This window comes from Eupeodes corollae, chromosome 3, assembly GCF_945859685.1.
Source record: "Eupeodes corollae chromosome 3, idEupCoro1.1, whole genome shotgun sequence".
NCBI classification, from domain to species: domain Eukaryota; kingdom Metazoa; phylum Arthropoda; class Insecta; order Diptera; family Syrphidae; genus Eupeodes; species Eupeodes corollae.
Genome location: NC_079149.1, coordinates 124,471,155 through 124,495,250, shown reverse-complemented (window position 1 = coordinate 124,495,250; position 24,096 = coordinate 124,471,155). Strand labels below are relative to the sequence as shown.

Here is a 24,096-nt window from a genome sequence, read left to right as displayed (position 1 = left end):
AGCCGAATCCGAACGGTTAATTTGGGAAAACATTTTTCTGGACAATAATTATTATTGGAGAATTTGTCAATTCCTCACAAGAGGCAGTACCCGTGAAAAAAAACTTTAGATGGCATAGGCAAAGATCGAACCCAAGACTTCTGACATGACAGTCCAACGCACTAACTATCGTTCCACGGGTTATATTTTGCATATAAAAAAATAAGTTTGATTAAATCTAATTTTTACCAATTTTAGTAGCCTTTTTTTAAAGTTTTTATTTCTCTAAGAATATTGGGTTACGTTGAAAACACAAATTCGGATAGAATAAAATAATTTTTAAGTCAAGTAATCTATTCTTGAAATATTCGAATCGAATTTTGGGAATTTTCGTTTTTAAGTGCTCAAGAGTTAAAGGTATAAGGTATAAACATAGTCTTTTGCGTAATCCCACACCGAAGAGTCCAGCGGTGTCAAATCGCATGATCTTGGTGATTATTTGATATCTCCACGACGAGAAATTACGCGGGAAGGAAATGTCTCTTCCAATAAAGATATATTCTCTCGCGGTGTGTGGCAAGTGAAACCGTCTTGTTGTAACCACAATTCCCAAAGTCATATTCTTTAAAAGCAGGGAAAAAAGTCGGTTATCATATGACCATAACGCTCCGATATGACTGTGACAGTCGTTCCATCGTCGGACCCAAAGAGCGCAACAAAAAGTGACTTTTTGAGGATGTAATGGCCTCTCTTCAATTACCTGAGGATTCTCAGAACCTCCAATATGACGAACCCCAAATTCCGAGTGAGAAATGTGCTTCTTCGCTGAAGAAAATATTATTCGAAAAATCGGCGTCTACCATCGCTTGTTCAAGCACCCATTCGACGTATCTACGATGTTGTGAATAGTCAGCAGGTGTCAGTTGTTGTTTGAGCTGGACTTCATTTAGATGAATGTGTAGATCACAATGCAAAATACACCATAATGTGCCTTAAGCCAGTCCTAATTCGGAAGGGTCTTCGGCAACACTTTCATTTAAAGCAATGATATTTTCAGTGGCACGAGCGAAACGATGATTTACAGGTCTTACAATATCTGTAACAAATCCAGTCTCTTCAGATTTCTTCTCAATTTTGCCAATTGGTTGCGTAATTGTAGTTGGACGATTATGTAAACCATAATCTCCACTTCAAGGATGATATGTGACTGTGGCAGAATCACCATTTTTGTAGTTGGTTTTAACAATTTTTATGCGTTGATCAATTTTCGTAAATGTCCGAATTTCAACTAAAAAAAAGTTTTAGCAAATGGTTTAAAAGTTTGACAAATGTCGAATTCCAGCCCTCAACTTTTGAAACCATAAAATGGACGTTACAAGTAGTTTTTGTTTAAAAGGTGTAAAGTATTTTTTCCTGATTTTTTCGTTCAAAATTCCGTTTTATAATTTTGAAAGGAACCGATTTTTTTGTCTTCGGCCAATTAGATGAAAAGTCATAGGTTTTGCGCCAGTCTTTATCATGTGTTAAAGCGAGCACCTATTTGTTTGTATTATTTGGAGAGGCAGAGTAGCCAATAGATGAGTCTCTAAATTAGTGAAAATTTGATCTCATCCCAGACTAAGAATAACACTTTTTACATTCAATTAATATTTTTTCTATTTACGTTTAAAAGAATTGAAAGTATGGGTAGAATCCTTTGCCAGTAAATATTTAAATATGAAATAGACATCAGGACGGGCATAGGTAGAATATCTCAAAGGGTTGTGCTCGGCTTTTCGTGAATTCCATTATCATTAGTCATATTCACATTACAAGCGTTTTTAATATGTCATATATAAGTACATGCATACATTTATCATTTTACTGTCATATGAAAATATTCCGTCATCTTTCAAACGAAAAGTCAAGTAGCAGAAGGTTCACTTTGACGACGAGACTAGATACGAGTCACCACCGAAACGCCTCCGCCGTCGACTCAGAGACTATTATAGAATGTGTTACGAACAAATGGAATGTTGTAATTAATTTATTGTTCTTTTTGAAATATTTTAACGCAAACGCAATTATAATATCACATCGTCACTCCACCACCAACCATTTTAGCAAAATTTGACTGATGAAAAGATGATGTCCTTTCCTTTCCTTACCTTTCCCATTTATATCCTTGCTACCGGGCATTATATTGTCATCGTATACAGTCGTATGTTGACAACCGACTACGTCGAACGACAAACGACGACGACGTAATATTTCACCTAATAGTCGCATATATCGGAAGGATACTCCCTTTTGGTTGATATGTTTATTAAAATTCTGAAGTAATAAAAGGGTTTTTCTGATTTGATTACCGTTGTCATCATACACAAAAGGACAACAAAGAAAATTCATATACTTTATAGTAACTCAAAGTAAACGTAGAAATGGAATTGGCTAAATCGAAAAACTGGCAAAGATGCTTCGTCGCTTGTCCTTGGGGAGATCCTTTTTTAACTTAAATCATACATATACAAAGAAATATGAGAATCAAAACTAAACTATTCATAAGTATTTATGTATATATGTACAAATCTCAAAACATTTATTTTTTCCATTTCAATTTGATCCTTAAAAACAAAACGAATGGAATATCCTTAAGAGCAGTGAAAGGAAGGGGAAAATACTTGTTCATGGGAATATAGCTATTAAAAATTCACACCGTGAAATTGTTCGGTTAAACATTTGTTCAAAGTCACTTTGTTTCAGTATACTTTAAATATTATACCATGTGACAAAGTGGGAATGGGGGAGGGAATTATGTGTGGAAAGGGAACTCTTGGAACTTATAGTAGCATATAGAAGAAGAACACTTCAAATAATAATCACAATACCTTGTCTCATTTCAAAAAGTCCTCCACAAAGGACTCATCAAATGTGGGGACGACCGAAACACAGAACATATACCAACAACGAAAACGAAGATAATATATAAGGGGGGGGGGGGTTGAATTTGAAATTGTATTTCATAAAACCAAAAGAGAGAGAGAGCAGGTTTACAAAAGTAAAACTACGAAACTTTTTCAAAAATTATTAATAATTCAATCGATGATTATTTTGATGGTTGCTCAGCGCTTTGTTGTTCATTTCAACATACACATCGAAGGAGTGTATAAGTAAGGTTAGGGGTATGGAATATGGCGTATACGGAGTCCTTTTTTCCGTTTGTCTGTCATACCACAACGAGTACATATTATATATGTTTATAGAAGTTCTGAAGCTTTCAGCCACAATGTTGCTGCTTAAATGCGGTATGAAGTGTATTTTTGGTTGGTGGGGGGGGGGGGGGGGGGTGATGGTATACATACTATAGCAAAAAGACAGGGAATTAGCCACGGGTGGTTGGTTAATGATTACGGTTTGTGAATTTAACAACCAGGTAACATGTGTGTGGAAATTACATTTTAATGTTTTAAAGGAATATCTTTATGAATTTATATATTATGAACAATACTCTACACGATAACTAATATCTAGGTATTCTATGTGTATGTAAACTTACACGATTGCAAAAGTTTTAGAATAGTCCTTGTCTCTAAAATATTCTATAAACTTCAAATTTATTGTGATGAAATGAATATTGTTTGAAATTTCGTTGAAATTAGGAAAAAGGACGTTTTGAGTAGAATGAACCTGAGGACTTGTCACATTCAGCACTTTATAACTTGAGTTTCTTGGCAATTTTCTTACATTGATTTCGGTTTTTATTTCTTTTTGATACCACATATTGATTAAAGTATTGATTAAATATCTAACTTTATTTCAAATATGCCTAACAAGACGTATTCTAGAATTTAGGGTACAAACATTTTAAATTATCTATAAAAATGGATCTGGTTTTTGGTGGCGTTTCACAACAAACTTTCGAAATAAAAAAGCAAGAAAATAACAAAAAAATTGTGTTGTTTTTTTTGACAAGTATTTTCGTATTTTAAACTTCGGAGTTGAAAAAAGGTACATATCACACAATATTGAACAAAAAATCACTCTAGAAATCATCAAATTCAGAAATGTAATTTATTTTGAAAATTAAGTGTGTATTCAGATTAAGAATCTTTGATCAAATTAAAAAAAAAAACACAATTAGAAAAGATATAAAATTTGAATGAAACTAAAAATAAAAAAAAATTACAATACAAATTTAATCCAAATGTTAGTTACATTTCGTTGTCTACTTTTGTATGCATCAATATACAATTTATAAAAATCTCACTTGCTGCCCAACACTCCCAGGTTTTGACATATTTGCTATGATTTTAGAATAAAAACTAGTAAACCCGCCGAACTCCGTTTCGCCACTAGATGGCTTCGTTTTTTGTAACATTTCGTTTGGGGATTAAAAGATGAAGAAGAATTATTTTTTTTCCTCTTATATTCGATTTCTTTTTTAAATCTTGATCGAATAGTGGTCATAATCAATGAAATGACAAATGTTTTCCCTGTTCCTCTAGGTGCTTCCAGGACGAATAGACCACTAATATTATGCATTAATGTTTCGTATAAGTACTTTTGCTGTTCATTCAGCAACGGCACATTATTTCGAACGAATTCCTGCAATGTATCAACATTGTATTGCAGCTCTCGATTTATTTCTTGGTTCAATGCATTGCGAATCAATCGATTTGGAGCAATCATTGCTACTTCAATCAGTAGCTTCTTTGCAATAGTCAAGCATGGATCCTCAATGAGAATTATTCCTTCATAGTAGATTTTATTGGTTATTGCATTTTGGTATTACTCGTTCGAATGCGCAAGCGATGTAAGATATCTTCCAATATGTCGTCTTTGTATTTTTTCTATACTAAATTGGTTGTGAAGAGAAACATGTGGCGATGATAATTGTGAACAGCGTTCGTATTTGGTACGCATTTGATGAAACTAATGAATCCGCAAATGTTAAGTCCCAATGAAAATCGTTCTCCAGCAAACCCAATAGTTGACATGCTTCTCGATATGTTTGGCATTGGTGGTTATTCACAGTTTTCAAATGCGCAAATGATTTTGTTAATCGTACATTTACCAACATCAGTCGCAAATAAAATAATCATCATTTCTAGGACGAACAGTGTACATGCGACCTAGCGTATCAGTGGAATACAAATGTGGCCAATCTGGAAGTATGGTTCCTTGTTTGAGACATTGGAATTTCTTTGTTGATTGATTCCAAGTGTAATACTTGGGCATTTCAATGTACATCAGCGTCGCTGCGAATGGATCTGCTCTTCACATTGCAAAGAAGCTAGTCAATGTTGTCGATGGTGGTCTCTAAGCTCGTTGTGCAGCACTAGCCTCAGTGGAGTAAACAATGATTGGATATTGTAACGCATCGTACAAATGCTTGTATCTGCAATTGCAAAAAATTATTTGTTGAAGCCGCCTTCTCAAATTATATTAGATCAAAGGGATGTCACGCGAAATCAGTTATTGTATTCAATGATGTTTTGAAGAAATTGGTTGGAATCGGGATCACTCTCATCGAACAATGGTTTCAGTGGCTGTGGTGCCGTAAATAATGGATCCATTTTGACTTTTCCCCTTGCGCAGCACAATCCAAACGTTTTTCTTTTGAACATACAGTCGTCATTGGTCCAATATCTAAATTGTCATCATCACTGTAGTTTGCAGTGGGACCATATTGCAATGCCAAGCGATTGTATGATGCAAATGATCTTGGTCTGCTAAAGCGTTGTCTTAATCAGACATTTTCTCTTAATATATTTTGTCTTTCTTCGCTTAAGTTCTGTGAATACACTTGTTGCTGGCTGGCATGGCTTTTGTTTGCACTCGTACTCTAGGCGTTTTATATTATAGATTATTTTTTGTTCTCAAAATATTCTACGTGACAAATATTTTGGTTCAGTTTTTTGATTTAAAAAAAGAGATAACTTATTTTTACGAACTTATACCAAATTTGCTCAGAATGTGTAATACATAATTTTACTCGTATATTAGTGGATTTGGTGTCAACCGAATTTTTCACTTTTTTCTTAAATTGCTCTATGATCAATTTTTTTTTGTTTAAAGTAGTCTCTGCATATTTTTTCTTATTATCTATTATTAACAACAAAACGTTGTTTGTAGTCGATTTCTCTGACGTGTCTAGAGGTATGGTTGACTAAATAAGGTTCCCAAAAGTTAGCTTTGCTTTAGAATATAGAATATATGTTTTTCTGTTAAATTTGTCCGAAATTTGCTATAAACCTCACAGAGGCCGAGACCTCTCCAACGAATGCAAAACCGTGGAAATCGGTCCATGCGTTCGGGAGTTATAAGATCAGGATGGAAAACCCAGCTTATTTTTTATATTAAATAGATTACAAAAAGTCTTTGAAACAAAAACTTCCTGGTCGCTTTCGCTTTCACTTTATAGCGATGTCAATTGGACACTAAGAACATGCAATTTGACACCTTTCGATTTTCCCTGATACTTAATCAAGTTGTACCCGCGGCAGTTAGTGCGTTGGACTGTCATGCAAAAGGTCTTGGGTTCGATCTCTCGCTGTGCCATCTAAAGTTTTTTTTTCACGGGTACTGCCTCTTGTGAGGAATTGACAAATTCTTTAAGAATAATTCTTGTCCTTAAAAGTGCTTTCCCAAATCAGCCGCTCGGATTCGACTTAAAAATTGTAGGTCAGCTCCATTATGTTTATATTTATACTTAATTCTCCTGAACTGTCAATCTGCTTTGTCACTTTGAGACCTCTCATTTTAACATCTGTAAATTTTGTACCTTTTTTCTGGGGCAAAATCAAATCTTGAGTAAATTTTGTTGATACTTTCGTTTATTTATTTCATTATTGCTCAAGGAAAAAAGTCCCCCAACAATTCAAAACACAAAAACACACCCTCCCATCAATTGGCAACACGTATAACAAAAGTCATATCAATGTTATTATCTGTAATATTTTCATTGCCAACATCAAAATAAAATAACTCGCATTTATCAGTAAAAGGACACTGTCCATATATAGTGAAGTCCATTTCCGAAGTTACAAAAATATAAATGTAATTTAATCTGTGTAATAGGACACGCAATCAAACCAAATGTCCTCTCATTAACTTTCAGAATCTTCTAAGTCATTCACCGAAGACGACGAAGACACCGACACGATGGGTTCCATACGAGTACTCTAGGTTAAAGGACCATAAGGACATTTGATCTGTCATTTAGGAAAGAGCTACAAAAATGTGAATTATGATTATGTGTGTTATTATTGTCAACGCTCGCTGTAGATATACGATATTATGATGTGTCATATTTTTATTTTTATATCCAAGAGTGTAAATAAAAACTCGCAATGCACAATCCTTCTGTATTTGTTTTTAAGGGTTGCAATAAAAGAAACAGACAAATAAAAACGTTCCTTGATTCTTTCGAAAACTTAGGAACACATAAATCCAAATTGCAATCGTCCTTCTTCCTTTATATGTGTGATTATTCTTTCTGGAAGTTGGGAATACACTTCCAGCAAAATCATCAAAATACCTAATTTATTGATTTCCTCGAGAGAAGTCCTTATTTATATCCTTTCACACATAAAACACAACAATAATAAGAACGTGAAGTAAAGCTTGGAACTCAAAGGGCGTGTTATTGCTTCAGTACCGGTCAAATAAATCATCTTGAAAATATAATTTCAAGGCAGCACGAAAAACGCCTCCTTCTTCTTCGTCTTATTCTTCATCCTCGTCTTCATCATCATCATCGTCTTCGTCTTATTGTTATTTAGCTTCCTAAAAGTAACATTTCAATTTAAGGACTTCGCTGTCCAGGGAATAAGCCGTTCGTTACCTACCCATGACCCATACAACTTTCTACCCTCCCAAGTTTTGTATATCGAAGGATTGTGTTTTAAACTTTAACTAAGTACGGATTACCTTCTCCCAATACTCTGTGATTAGGGATCGTTCATCATTGTTGTGAGTTGAGTTTAGTTTAGTTGTGAGCTGAGTCAAAAATGTACCCATTCCATAACACTGCTGGCCTCAAGGATATAAATGAACGGGTTACACGCATCTCGTAAGGAAAGTTCTTCTTTCCTTCGGGAGTATAGAAGGTAGCGCCAACGCCAGCGGTCGTACGAGTATAAGGAAGGCTTCTTATGCCTTTCTTTTGGTCTACCGGAAATCTGTAGAGTTTTCGGATTTCTTAACTCGGTTTGGCTGTTAAAACAAATTTGCTTCCTTTTTGCCTATGAATGTAGCTTAGTTATGTTACTTTAGGACTCTGTGATATATATATGTATATGTAGGGAATGTTGTTGGCTTCCGTGCTTTCTTATATATAGCTTCAAGGATATCCCCCCCTTCTTAGTGTTTATATATAGTCTAGGATTCCTTGAATCCTTTGGCAAATTGGGTGCCGGTGGTGTAGTACGGCTCTTTGCGGTCGATGATGACGATAATGGGTTGTGAATTTGACTTTCAGAGTATAGCTACTCTAGCTAAGAAGAAGGATGAGAAGTATGGTGAGGACTGATGGCTGCTGCTTTTCGAACTTTGGCTTATTGGAGCAGCGCTTCATGATGATGATGATGAAGATGAAGACGCCGACGACAAGGATATGGGGATGATGATCAAAATTTATATGCGGAACAAGAGGAGAAGGAGAATGATACAAATGTCGAATTTTATCTTAGAAAACATTTGGGGTTAGTTGGTCTAGTTGTTTGGAAGAGGAGTGATTGAAGTGAACATCATTTCTTATTAATTGAAGACGACGAAAATACAATTTCTTTGATTTAATTACAAAATGACTTGTCATTCTCTTTTTTGTCTAAAAACCCCTTCAAATCCTTCCTCCCTCTCGTTCTCTTTGGCAGCTTGGCTTGTGGTAGGAATAAAGAATGGATTGAGGGAAATATTTGAAATTCTTCCAAAAAAAGGAATGTAACCCCTTTTTGTTCTTTGTCGAAAAATCGAAATTGATTTATTATTTTTTACTTCAAAATAGATGAGAAGGATAAAATAGAAGAAATGAATAATTGTTGTTGTTGTTTTCGTATTTCGTTGTTATTTTGAAATGTCTTATAGAAGTTAATTTTTCGGATTTTCAAAGTTAATTGAGTAAAGACACACGCGAGTTGTTAAAGGAGCAGTGTAGGGGTGGGCGAGCAAATGAAGTTCATTAATTTATTTCTTTAGAAATTGTTCTCTTTAACTTTTTTGATGATTCTTAAATTTGTTTGGAAGGATCGGAGAAAGTTTGGGAAATGAGGAATTTAGGGAACTGTATCGTTTTACCTTTTGCATTAATAAAAATGTTTTTAAGTAATTCTTTCTTTAATGAAATGTAAAGTTGTACAGGAAAAAGTTCAAAAAGTATTAAATATAAAGTAAAAATTGTTCTTATTTTTATTAAGCATTATATGGGCAAGTTCGTAGGATTTGGTGTCAAATATAAGTTTTATAATTGGTTTTACCAAAAACTGATTAAATATTCTCTTGTATGCCTTATTTCTTATAAAAACATTTAAAAAATTCGAAATAGAATATTAAGCTTAAAAATAGGTATGTGATGTCACATTTGAAGAATAATGTAGGTACATTTTAGGAAGAGTCGAAGTGCCAGTTGTATTTCAGTTTTTTACCCTAAACAATTCTTAACTGACACCGAAACTACTATAAATTTCCCGTTTACCTTCGAGTTGAATTGCCACGTATAGAGATTCTTACTTTATTTGCACATCAAGAATGTGAAATTTCTAATCAAATTCTGTTTTGTATCTTGTATGTTATATTTACAAACTGTGTTTCGCATATTTCGTGGTGAGGAATTAAAGATTCGTAAGGTATTAACAAAAAATTGAAGCTCAGAAGAAAAAAAATGAGGATAAATTATTTGGATAATTCTAACGAATGAAAATAAGATTTTTTCACTTAGGTTAAAATATTGCTCTGTAGCAAGAAATTTAAGAAGTTAAATTAAAATTTAAATATTTAAGAGGTTTTCAAGGACAAAACATATGTACATATTTCTAGCATAAGTGGAAATACGATTATATTGACTTAAGTCGAAAACCTTAGATTGTAGCTAAACAGCTACAGATCTCGCATCCATACATTAATAAAGTCACAAAGATTTTTGCTAGCATTTTCCTAGTATTGACGGGAGTGAATTGTCTAGGAGCTTGTTTGTTTTTTTCGAAAGAATTCCCTTAAATTCAAAACTAATCGTATTGCGTTAATGGACATGACCCCCATTATATTTTGAATTATTATTCAAAACAAAATTTGTATTTTGCTTCCTTAAAACTTTGTTGCTAAAAGTACTAATTTTAAGAGAAGACTAGACCAAGACTATTTTTTTTTGTTCACGCGCACTCAAGGGGTACCCTTATAATGATTAAACACAGTGCGAGCAATAAGGAAAGGAGGATAGGATTAGAAAGGAGAAACCGATGCACATTAGTTTTAAATGCCTGTCCATTGTAATGATTGGGAAATATTGAGTCTGGTAAAGAATTTCACATTCGTGTAGTGCGACTTAAAAAAGAATCTCTGTACTTTGCAGTACGACTGAAATTGGGCTCAAGGATAAACTGATGGGCATTTCTAAAAGAACGATTACTACGGTTGAATTGTTTGAGGGGAGGAATGCAAATGGCTATTTAATTAGAGAATTACTTATGGAAGTAGGGATAAAATAATGAGAGACATGATACCTTACGACGGTACTCAAGAGATGCAAAAGTTTCAGGTAGACAACAGTCACCTATCATTTTTAGAGCTCTCTTTTGAATCCTGTCCAAGAAACTCATGTGAGTTATAGGAGCACCTGCCCAAATATTGGAATTGTAATCAAGTTTTGGACGAATAAAGGTTTTATAAATTATAGCCAGATCAGAAGGCTAAAAAACACTTTGCATCGTCGGAGAAAACCTAAACACTTAGTAGCATTTTTGGCGATGTCAAATATGTGATCACTCCACAACAAGTGGTTTATAATGCACAAACCTAGGACTCATAACTGTTCAGTATCCACGATGTAAGTACCACTCATGAATAGTGGCATTGGGGGAAGGTTACGCTTTTGCGACAGCAAACAGCATTGAGTTTTCGAATCATTAAATTCTACACGGTTTTTGATTCCCCATTGAACAATGCTGTCAAGATCAGAATTTATATATGAGCAATAAAGCTTAAACAGTCAAGTTGTATAAATTAAGATTTCATTTAAAGTTTTAATAGTAATTTGAAGACATTCACCTTTTTTTTCACTAAATTAAGAATGTATTGTCATAAAATTTGTTTCTAAAAAAAAGAGCAAATATTTAGGTTCTTAATAAGTAACCTTGAATAAAAAGTCGTCAATTTAAAAATATGTTTTTTTTTAACTTTTTCTAAATTTTGTATTCTTAACATGGCTTATTTTTTTAAGGTTTCTCAAGAACTAATGGACTAGTTTCAATGATCTTCTTTTTATGTGCAATTAAATGTAATTTTTTTTTATTTAAAAAAAAATATTAATTTTGTTTAGAACTCAATAACGAAATTAAATTTAAAATGTATGTCTATAAACACTTTATTTAGTGCTTACCAAAAAAAGTTTTAAGACAAAATTTTAAATTTAAAATGATTTTCGAAAAAACAATTAGTTACATTTTTAAATCTTAAAATATAGAAAATATTTTTAAACGGACTATTTGAAAGACATAAACAAATTCTAGCGACCCAGTAGTGCATTTATTTCTTCCATTATTTATCTTCTGTTGAATACAAAAGATCTTAAAAGATCTTAAAAAACTAAATAAATCTACTTTTAAAGTGAATTTGCTTTGGATGCGGAACTGAGATTTAAACACGAATTTCAATAATATAAATGTTCCAAAAACACCAAAAAGTGACACTTTTGTTTAACTAATGGCTAATTAAAAAACATAATAAACGTTTCATATTTATTGATATAAAAGCTTTGAATCTCTTAAAATTTGAAGTGAAAAGAGATTCTGAAACGCGCAATTTGTGAGTGCCACACAATCGTGTCTTTTCAACATATTTGTTTACCTTAATTTGTTTTTATTTAATTTTTTAGAAAAATTATATACTTAAATGAACCTATATCCTCAAATTCAAGAACTAGTCATTTTTCTCTCAACAATTTTTTAGTTTTGTTGACTTCTTTAAGGTCAAAATACTATTAAGCAGACTGATAGCGATAGTAATAATAGACTCCCGAAAATTGAGTCCGAAAATACTATAAAAACGCACGACAGTTCTTCATATTAGATCATCTGTCTTGAATTTTTGTAGCGTTCTTCGCATTAAAAAAAATGGAAACAAGAAAAGTATATTTCATTTTTCGAAAAAAGGTACGTTTCAAAACAATTTATTACATATCTTTGTGAAATGCACCAACTATTCTCTAAACTATTGTTTTAGCTCTTAAATATGGCATATTTAGAACACTGTTTGAATCTTGGAATGCTTTAATATATAGCGAGTCATCCAAATTAAACAGATAGACCACATTTTGCTGGACAACAGTGTTCTAAAAAAGTTTTATAACTAACTAAAGTGCTCTTAAATATGGCATATTTAGAACACTGTTTGAATCTTGGAATGCTTTAATATATAGCGAGTCATCCAAATTAAACAGATAGACCACATTTTGCTGGACAACAGTGTTCTAAAAAAGTTTTATAACTAAAGTTGTCACTTTAGCAATTGAAATCTGATGATGTATGGTTAGAATACACATTATGTTATTTAAATTTTGTTAGCCTCCTTTAAAAAACATTAAAGGATGTTTTTAAGCTGTGAGTAAGAACTCATCTAAGTATGTGACCTGTTTAAAAGTCTGGATCCGCCCTTGTTTCGCTCTCAAGATTTTAGAAGTCTTGGAATTGAAAAGTTAACGAAACGCCTGAAGTTGTTCAAAAAGAATTACAAGCTTACAACAAAATTGATCTAATATTCTCTTAAGAACTCAGACAAATTAGACTTAAGTAGTATCGGCTCAAAATCTATACCGATTTATGTTATTGTTCGTCGAATATAAATATTTTTATCGAAAAAGAAAACCAACTTTCATAAAACAATGAAATATAATATTTAGAAAACTTATTTTTGTGAATATGGACATATATATTTCTGACAGATAATGACAGCTGCCAACAAAATTCCATAGGAACACAATGAAAATCGGTGTTTAGTTGTGATGTATTTTATATTTGACACTTATGTAAAACTGTTTTCTTTTTCTTATTTAAAATAGTATCAAAAACAGAAACATATTTTTTGAAATACAAAACTAAATGTTACGTATACTTTGTAAAATAAATGTTTTAAGTTAAACTTCTCATTCTCTGACAAAGAAATGGTACTCAAGGCATATTACATCTTCTTTTTCTTTTTCTTATTCTTGTTTTGTAAATTTCTTCTTTTCGATCTCGATGGGGTTTAATATTGAAATAATAACATTTCTCAAGCACACAAATAATTGAATTTCTGTCAAAAACAACATTTTCCATTAAAAACTTAATCGTCACTTGAATCCAATTTCACATAATAATAATCATAATAATAATATCAGAATAGCTCGTGATGCCACACTATAAGCCATTCTACTGATGCCTCCGCTACCAACAACGCCAGATACGGTCGCAGTGTATGCGGTACTCTCAATAATTCTATATCCCGGAAAGGGTGAAAGAACCAGACATCAGTGATGTCGTCGTTCTTCTTCGCTGCCGTACTCGTACTTCATAACTTATAGTTGTTTCGTATGGTCGCGTCGTCGACTGTTGGGTTGATATGATGAAATTTTGATGAATTATTACTGATTTTGACACAACTAATTAATGCTCGCGCAGTAGACGGAGACGCGTCTCCATCAGGTTAAAAGCGTTTATATAGTGTATTCCTGCTTTTTATTGGATTTACCTGGTCCGGTTTGAGTTTTGGCTGTAAGAGGCATTTCCTGCTGCTGCTCGTTTTGTTATCTTTTCAAGTTGTACTTATATTTGGAAACATGCTTATACCTACGTTTTTTGAACCCTTTTGTATAGAAGTTTGGTCTTTAATCGTTTTTCATTATGTGCCTTGCCGTGCCGAGCCGATGAGTCTGCGATGATGGTGTCTTCAGCAAATACCTACACCATAGAACGGACGCACCACGGAGTACCAAGCACACCCCCTTCGCTTAGTTGGCAGTTGGCACACAATATAACTCCGATGATGATCCTTTGCATCAATTGAAAATTGATTCTCTCCTCTCTCCATCCATCGTCCTGGATTTTAATTTGCCTCCGTCATGTGGCGCGATGTTTGATGACTGAGGACGACGAAGCCGACAATGGCTATGTCAGTCGATCCACCCTGATGAAGTCCTCTCTTCTCTTTCCTCCTCTCAAAGTCGCAAATGTGTTTGTCTTAATCTTTGATTTGTTTTTCCAATGTAAACGACAGGGATTAATTTAGATAAATGATTCGAGATGCGCCACGCCACGCTACGCCAGGGAGTGATGAGAACACAACTCGTCAGAGAATCGTCCTTGTCAGTATCTCATATACTGTTCCTACATACATATATAAGGATCAAACTGAAAATTTAAAGATTCCTTATTTCAATTGGAAAAGGAAAATAAGAGGGAATGAAAATTTGATTTATTTGCTAATTTGCTTGTTTTATCGTTGATTTCAATAAGGATAACTTTTAAGATAACGAAAACTGTGAGAGAGAGGGTGGTTTTTTGGGGGGCATAGATACCTCTACCCTAAATATTAAGATAAGCGTAATTGGCTAAGCAAACATTTTTCTGTCTTCCTTTAAGACAAAGAACAAAGTTTGGTTGCTTTTGATTCCGTTTTTGGATAATGTGCATGCAGTTGCTTTTCTCAGGACGATTTTACTCGTGTTTTGAAAAATACACACAATTCACAGTTGAACATTCTTTAACAGAGACTTCGAAATGAAAAATGATTCTTTACAATGTGAGGAGGGGGAATATTTTTGAAATTTGTTTGCAATTACAAGACTTATTTTCAAAATTTATTTAGTTCTGCTGGTTTTTGAAAGATTTAAAAAGAGGGGTTAGAATGAGGTATGTACACGAGTATGATGATGATGGTAAACTGTGTGCGTTTTTAAGTGAAATTAATTTTGTTATTTGAGAGTTAATTAATTTTCCAAGTGAATAAATCTTTAAAATTTAATTATTTTATTAATTGCTACAGTATAGTTACCTGATGTTAAGTCGGGTATATTTTTTTTACTCCATTTCTGACTTAGAATTGCGTGGAAATTGGAAGCAGTGAAAAGTACAAACCACGGTAAATGGTACTTCTTTGCAAAATAGGACTAAATGAACGTAATATAAAAATACGAAAGAATCAGTAAAATATAGTATAGGCCTCAGCCCCACTCCTTCTCCGTCTGGCAAGAAACGAGGAAGACATTGTCCTGATCCAAGAGCCATGGATTGTGGGATCCGTTGTTCGAGGACTCAGGACTCCTGGGTACCACACTGTGTGTAACAGATAGATCTTGCATACTAGTGAAACGTAGCATTAATGTATTTTTGCTCAATCATTTCAGTGACAAAGATACCACCGTATAGCAAGGCTGGAAACAACCAAAGGAAGTTTCTGCCTAGTGTCGGCGATCGATGTTAACGCTCATCACACGGTATGGGGAAGTACGAATATCAACGACAGAGGTGAGTCTCTTTTTGATTATATTCTTGGTACTAACCTCTTAGTAAGTAATGTTGGATATGAACCAACCTTCATCCCTAAAACTGGACAAGAAGTCCTAGACATAACTCTTGTCTCAGATACTATACACCATTTGATCTTGGACTGGAAAGTATCCAAGGAACACTCGTTCTCTGAACATAGATATATCCAGTTCAATATCAATGTGGATGAAAACCCTAGTCCATTGACTTTTCGAAATTATCGGAAAACTGACTGAGCTTCATACAGAAACTAATTACAAAGTTTACTAAAACCTGTACTATCTAGTCCTTCCTCTAACGCTAATGAACTTGACAACAAAGTCAATGACCTTACCTCAGCTATGAACAGATCGCTAGAAATTGCTTGTCCACTTATAAACATAAGAGGAAAGAGAGAACCACAATGGTGGGCCTCAGAGATTGAATCGCTCAGGAAAGACTAACCTTCCACTGGGATTCTTACAAAGAATCCCTAAGAATTTAAAAGAAGGCACTAAAGAAATCTAAGCGACCTTCCTGGCGATACTTCTGTGGCACGATAGAAGAAACGTCTCAAGCCTCTAGGTTACAGAAAATTCTTTAAACTAATCCAACCATGCCAAGCTGATTGAAAAATACAGACGGCTCCGTGACAAATTCAAATAATGAATCGCTGAACTTACTACTGGACACTCGCTTTTCTGGTAGTTCCCTTACCGACAACAAGGGACAAGCTAAAATGAGCTCTCAACAGCTTCAAACCATTTCAAACCGAGCTACAAAAGACTTCTGACATAATTGCACCAATCCTTGAGGCAATTTTTACCAACTGTCTTTACCTGGTCCATGTTCCCTCGTCATGGAGAGAAGTTAAAGTTGTTTTTATTCTCAAAGCAAGTAAATCCTCGCAAGTCAATCCTAAAGATCTACGACCCATAAGTCTATCATCATTCCTTTTTAGGACCTTGGAAAGATTGATTGATGTCCATTTAATGCAAGTATTGGTACAAGACTTCTGTGTTCGTCTCAACATGCCTGTAATAAAGGTAAATCGGTGGAAACAGCGTTACACACCTTAGTACGCACAGTCGAATATTCCCTCCATCATTAAGAGTTCACTATGGTTGCTTTCCTTGACATCGAAGGTGCCTTTAACAACGTGGACACATCTGCAATCACATTTGCACTAACATCTCTAAATGTAGAGAGTTCGCTTCGAGAGTTGATTCATTTAATGCTCACTTGCAGAATAATCAGCTCAAAACTGGGCAATACTTCTGGCAGAAGATTCGTTAGTAGAGGGACACCGCAAGCTGGTGTTCTATCCCCTCTTTTCTGAAACCTGATGGTAAATGAAATCCTAACTAGTCTGGATACGGAAGGTTTCAGAGTGATAACCTATGCAGACGACGACGTTGCTATAGCAGTTTCAGGAAAGCATCTTAACACCTCCCTATATTAAAGGAATCCAATTAAAATTCTCAGACGAGGCTAAATAACTGGGTCCTGTCTTAGATAAAAAACTAAAGTGGAAACGCAACGTACAGGAAAGAGTAAAAAAAGCTACTGTAGCTCTCTTTTCTTGCAAAAAAGCTATCGGTAATAGATGGGGCTTACAATCCAGAATCACGCATTGGCTATACACATCGGTAATCGAACCGATTTTAATGTACGGTAAGGGCAGTATGGTGGACTGCTTTAAAGAAAGCTAAAAACCGTGATTAATTAAATAAACTCCAACGTTCAGCCTGTCTATGTATAAGCGGATCGCTTTGCACGAACCCATCTGCGGCACTGGACACCTTACTCTACCTAACACCTCTTGACATATTAAGCAAACAAAAACCTTACTTTCAACCATTCTTGTGTTGTCATTGATGAAGGGGACCTACAGTTTTAAACCGCACCCGAAGGGATGATTTGAGAAAGCAAACAATGCTTTCTTACAATGTTTTTCTCAATTAAAAATTAAGAGAACTTTTTAAGGAAATGTTCAGGACATTTTAATGTAGCTCTCCATTAAAGTAAAATTTTTGTTCGAACTCTTTTGACCTAAATGTTTAATTGTCAAGACCATTATTAATTCAAAATGTTTATTTTTTACTTTCTAGAGGAAACTAGAACTAGGTCTTACATAAATTAAATGAATTAAATCCGAACCTGTCTAACTGCATAGAAGTGTGTTTGCTTTCAATTTACTGTGGCATAGAGACATTTTGGACATCAAGTCATGCCCTAGGGTCATTTCAGTATTTTATTGACTACCTCAATTAAGTTTGTTTCTTATACAAATTATGATTTTGGATAGTAAACCTGAATTCTACCAATTAGTATTTTTATGATCAGTGACTATAAAAGCGTATTGAATTGTCAATTAAAATCATCAATTGTGTTTTGTTCTTTCAATAATCAACTTCATTCTAAATTGAAAAAATATATTCAAATATTAAACATGAAGGTTTGCTATTAATTTGCCTACATTTTTCTATTTATTTTTAATTTGTTTCATTACAGTTCTTCATTTGTGCCCTTGTTATGTGTGCCCTCTCTACGACCGCTCTGTCAAATGTTGTTCCGCTCGCATTGAGTTCTCCACTTCTTTATTCAGCAGGACCAGGATATGTCATTGATAACTCTCAACAGATTGTTTTTCCAGCTCCATCAGCTCCATCCGGTGTCTATCTTTATAGCAGCCCTCTCGTCCTACCATCAGTTAGATTAAGTGCTGAAGGTACTTATATCGAAAGGACACCTGGCTCTGAACATATTGCTTCACTTCCTGGACACTACGCCTCAGCTTCTTCTATCAACTTACAACAAGCTCCAGGAACCAATCAAGACAAAACTAGAGATTCCAGCACCCTTGCTCCATCAGTAGCAATTCATGGTTCAGCTTTCCCAGCAGTTTTTCCGCTAACTTATTCTCCGTTTGTTATTCCAGCACCAATTGTTGTTCCTAGTGAAGCAACTTATGTAGCTAAAAATCTTGGAATTGAACATATTGCTCCATTACCAGGACATTCATTATCGGCTTTGTCTTTAAACTTGGAACCAGCACCAGGATCGAAATAATTTCACAAACTACTTCAACTGGAAGAAATCAATGATACCACGACCAATACCATTAAAACAAAAACTGATACAAATGAGTTATGAAATAAATCCACTCTTTTAAATAATATTTAATTTTTCTTCATTTGGATCTCTCAACTCGAATGGGATATTGGTTTCAAACCGTCATTAATAATACCTTTTCAACTCCACCACCGTTTTGACAGCAACAAAAAAAGAAAACCAAATGTCACTTCCTAAATGAAAAAAAAGTATAAGAAATCGATAAAGTTTATTTTTTGCAACATCTTTCAGAGACCAACAGTCCTTGAAGTATTTTCTAGCCTTGTGGCAACAACAACACAACCTAAGCCCAGCTCTTTCTTATTTTTCTGTGAACTCCAAGAATATGATTAATGACCCATTGGTTGAATTTATGACATTTCCACATAATAACACAAAAAAATAAAAATGAATTCTTTATATAACCGTTATTTCATGTATAATCCCAAGAAAAACGAAACGGCAAAAAAAGTTAAAATGTGACAAAAATAGACCAAAGAAAAATAGAAAACTCAGCCAGCCATCTTTATAAGTGATGTGAAGGGTGCCTTAACTTAAAGCAAAACCAACTGTGTCTCGAACACTTCATCCATTACGATTCAGAGCTGTCATCAAAATGATTGTCATCTAAAAAGTTGGATAATTAACTTTTTGTCAGTTCGTCAATATATTTTCTTTTTCATATCATATTCGTTTTGTGACGATTCTTTTCAGCATTTGAAATAACACACAGAATTCTTATCACAAAAAGGTGAAGGAAATTCCAACCAAATGTCATTTGTCATCGATAGAACGGTCTTTCTGTCTGTCATTCGTCCAATATATCAATTGTATGAAGTTGGAGATATAACATTGTGTTGAGTGTAGAGATATTAACTTAATGTCAAAACAATTCCATCTGACACTTGTCTGCTGCTTCATATGTACTTCTGTGTAGACGGAGAGGCTATTTCATTGTCATTACGACTAAACAGGAGTGTAGTCTGATAGTAGTGTGATGTTAAGAAAATGATTTTTGATTGAGATTCAATGACATTTCCCCCGAGAAAACTATGTAGAAGTTAGGTACGTTTACCAAATACACAAAAAGCATTTTAAAACAATTTTAACATATTTCCTTATGTCAAAAAAATGTAAGTAGTTAAGGTTCCCAAAGATAGTCACTGTGTTTCAAACGAAAAATAAAATGAAAAATTTTACATTAACCCCCTAAATATGTATTTATACTCGTAACTGAAGTCAAAAGGATCAAAACAAAAATATTATTACAAGGGTGGATATGTCAATAATAATATCAATCAGTGGCACATTCCTTGAAGATTCAACAAAACGACTTTCTTCTTCTTTTTTTTCATATCATCAGCCCAAAATAGAATTATTACAGAAGCAACAACATGGCACATTGAAATCTATACAGAATCCTGAATCCTCCTGAATCCTTGTAAACGTGTAATTTATCTTGTTTTACAAAACGAAATGGATTTAAGGTTTATGAACAGATATGTACACGACATATAAAACGACAACGAGTATAAACCTTAAGTGATGTTTTGAGAACGTGATGATACGGACGAAGGACTGGTTATAGGTTATACGGTGGGTGGTAAGATTACATGCGTTTAGGAGTATACGTAATATGATAAATGTCATTCTCATTTATAAAATTTCATACTATATTCCCGTACTCATATGCGAATGTAATATAAATTATGTTTTTTTTTTATTGTGATTTATGTTTTCCAATTGATTTCATGACATTGTACAAGTGTCGGTTAGCTGATGCTGTTGATAAATATGAATGTATATAAAAGAAATCTGAATTTTATTTTTGAATCCAAGTGCTTAAAAACATTTTTGGCTGTTGTTTTTTAAAGTTGTAGTTGAAGGAGTATTTCTGCTCCAAATTTAATTTATCTCAATGTTTAAGTACCCAGAAGTAAACTGGAGTTTGGTTAAAATACCCGTGTTTTGTTGGAAAATCTAGGAATAGTATAGCAGGATTTTACACGAATAATAAAAACAAATATCCGCAGTATGAATACTGCCGATAAAAGTTGAATTAGAATCTTACTACGGATGGGTTTTTGACATTTATACGGATCTCGAATGGATCTTATGTGATTTTGTTCTCAAATGTTGGTACGATTGATATTGCATTTGTATTTTGATGGTTGTGTTTGTTGAGTAGTTGTGCATTTGGAATCATGTGTTTTAAATTAGGGAACAAATTAATCTGTTACTGTTGATATTATTTAGTTTTGGTTAAACAACCCATTATGCATTATCTGTAAAACCAACTCCTCCACACAGGTTTTTCATCACAAATTTTGACTCGATTCCGGTTGCGTATTCAAGGTCATTTTAATTTGATTCAGGTAGGTATATGAAGAATTAAGGCGAGCTTTAAGCTCGCTTCAACACCACATGTTAATGTAGTAGTCTACGAACAAACCTCCTTCTTGAAGTTTTAATTTTATTTCAAATTGTTTGGCTAAAATTCTGAAATTGACTATCTCCTTACACAGAAGTATTTTCTTGATTTTGATAGTCAACTATTGTAAATCAGCGTACCCGTTTTCACCCCTGGTCTGAATTTCGCTAGTTTTTTTTTTGGAATTTTTTGATAAATTATTCTGGTAAATATTCAATTGTATCAACTTTCAAATATAAAAACTTTACTACTGCGAAACGTTTTTTTTGGCAATTTCTCACTGGTCTATATATGGAATACCTAAAAAACACGGCTAATGTTAAAAAACTAAGAGAATATTTGAAGTATACTTTTTGTTAATTTCATAATTTTACATTACTTTTTATCTTGTGGTTTTAACTTTGAAGATTAATGCGTTAAGAGTTCAAGGATTAAGCACGAACAAGCCACTTAGCTTGTTGACCATTTCTTCAGAGTTACCCATATTGCCCAAGTAATAATCAAAAAACAAATTGGTAAGATGAGTTCATTTTATTCCAAACACAAGGGAATCGTATGACACTTCAAATGACAGTCGAGTTTTACAGCGCTTTCATTTTGAAACTATTGATGTAAAGTTTATTGTAGTCGCTAAAAATGCTAAATTTTGAGAAAACCTTAATGGAGTCAAAACGTTGCCATCAGTATAAAATGACACTTTTATAGACTGTGTTCGAAATTCAGAAACCCTCAAATCTACTTAATCCAAAATCCATAAATCCAAACCAAATTAAAATCTATTGACACCTAAATCGAAAGCTCAATTTTTCTAAAAGTTGATGAAATTCCACCAAAATAATTGTGCACTTGCTTTATCCTTTTATTACATTTTTAATGCTTTTCTTGGAATTTATTTTAGCGATGAAAAAATTATTTCTTTCTCTAATTCGTAAAAATGGTCCTTCGCAGGAAGTAAATAACTACCGTCCTATTTGTAAATTATCAAGTATATCGAAACTCTACGAGAAAATTATATGTGGAAAGTTGACATTTCTCCTTAATGGGCATATTTCACTTCTTGCTTTATTGCAGGAAGAACCACCCAATTATAGCTACCTCAGATATTTCGCAGCCATCTTGGACCCTTTCTTTTTTTTTTAATTTAATGTTTATTAATGACTTGGCTGATATCTCTTTAATTCTAGTTGACTTTTATTTGCAGAGGATTTAAAGTTTTTCAGATGCATCAATGGCTGAAACACAAACACTCTTCAGCTTCGGCTTCGTCTGCGTTACGTTAGGCCTGCTTTGTTTTTGATATGAAATTTCTAAAAAGGCACTTCTGTCATAAGGAGCTGTTATTTTTTCTCAAAATAAAAAAAAAATATGAGTTTTGAAATCGAAAAAAAAAATAATTTATCGCAGAAGTAGCTTACACAGTCTAACCAATCGGAATCCCTCCAAAAGCAAATGTATTTTGTTTGTTGACTTTTTTACAGCTGTTGAGCTGTCAGGCAAAGGAAATGTTCAGCAAATTTGAACAAAAGCTTCCGTTTGGAGTCACATTACGTCACATTAAACCTGAGGTCGAAGCTTCATTGCGATAGCATGCATTGAATTCCTATGGCTGAACTCGTAAACGTGAGGTGAAGCCGAAGCTGAAGCGTGTTTGTGTTTCAGCCATAATTCTTTAAATGATTGTATTCTTTTACAAAATGGTCTCCAAAAGTTAACAGAATAATGTACAAACAACCAATTATGCTTGAAAGTTAATAAATGTCAATTTTTTCCTTTTGTCGCAATTTCTCGAAAGTTCCTTTTGATTACAAAGTTAATAACTTTGTTCTTGAAAGAGTTCTGGAGAAAAAGGACCTTGTTGTATTTTTTTATACAAAACTGAACCTTAGCAAGCATATGAAATATAATGTAGCTAAATTAAATCCACCCGTGGCATGATGGTTAGTGCATTGGACTATCATGCCAGAGGTCTTGGGTTCGATCCCTGTCTTTTCACGGGTACTAACTCTGGCGAGGAATTGACAAATTCTCCAAGAGTAACTCTTGTTATGAAAAAGTGCTTTATCAAATTAGCCGTTTGGATTCGGCATATAAACTGTAGGTCCCCTCCATTCCTGACAACATTACTCGCACACAGGAATGGTTAAGAGTTGTAAGTCACTAGGCCCTAGTTCTCAACGGACTGTTGCGCCACCCAATTTATTATTATTTAAATCCAATTTAAAGCTAGGTTTTATTAAACGTAATTCAAAAGCCTTCAAAGACCCTCTTGCCCTTAAATCTCAATTATGATTTCTCCTATGAAAGTTGTATTATTCAAAAAATCTACTGAATGTTTAAAACAATATTGCAAAATTTTAAAGAACCTATTGTTAACAATTTCTATGTTAGCAATTTGCTTAATATTTATTAATTGACTAAGGCAGTCCAACATTTTTAAACTTTCTTTTCGTTTTGCTTACTAGTAAATTCCTAATTGCCTTTTATTAAAATAACAAATAAACGAGGCAATTACGCTTAAATGGATATATATTAATTAAAGTTCCCAACTGTTCACTGGACCATTCCATCCACTGCTCTTATATACAAAAAAATGTAAAGTAGCCATTCCGTAATTTTAACTTTAGCAAATTGATAGTTAGACTTTAAAGTTGTATGAAATTATATAAATCATTTTTTAAGCTTGGTAAATTGCGATTTTACTAAATCGTTTAAAAATTCGTGCCAGTATTTTTACCACGATATTCGAGTGAAAAATCAATTTTATCCAATTTTTCTGTGTGTTGTGTTTTTTTTATGTTTTAATTTAGTATACAAAAATCGTAACTTCGATTTTCTCTAAGCATTCAATTGTTTTTGAAGTGATTTAATTTTTGTTCGTAA

At 33.6% G+C, this 24,096-nt stretch overlaps 1 protein-coding gene across 1 annotated transcript; it reads left to right on the top strand.

The window, feature by feature from the left end:
- Positions 1-18,070: 18,070 nt before the first annotated feature.
- LOC129952505 (adult cuticle protein 1-like) lies at positions 18,071-18,850 on the top strand. The gene is made up of 2 exons (XM_056065112.1): positions 18,071-18,129; positions 18,186-18,850. The coding sequence occupies exons 1-2, from the start codon at positions 18,124-18,126 to the stop codon at positions 18,741-18,743; spliced, it is 564 nt and encodes a 187-aa protein (XP_055921087.1). The 5' UTR covers positions 18,071-18,123; the 3' UTR covers positions 18,744-18,850.
- Positions 18,851-24,096: the final 5,246 nt, after the last annotated feature.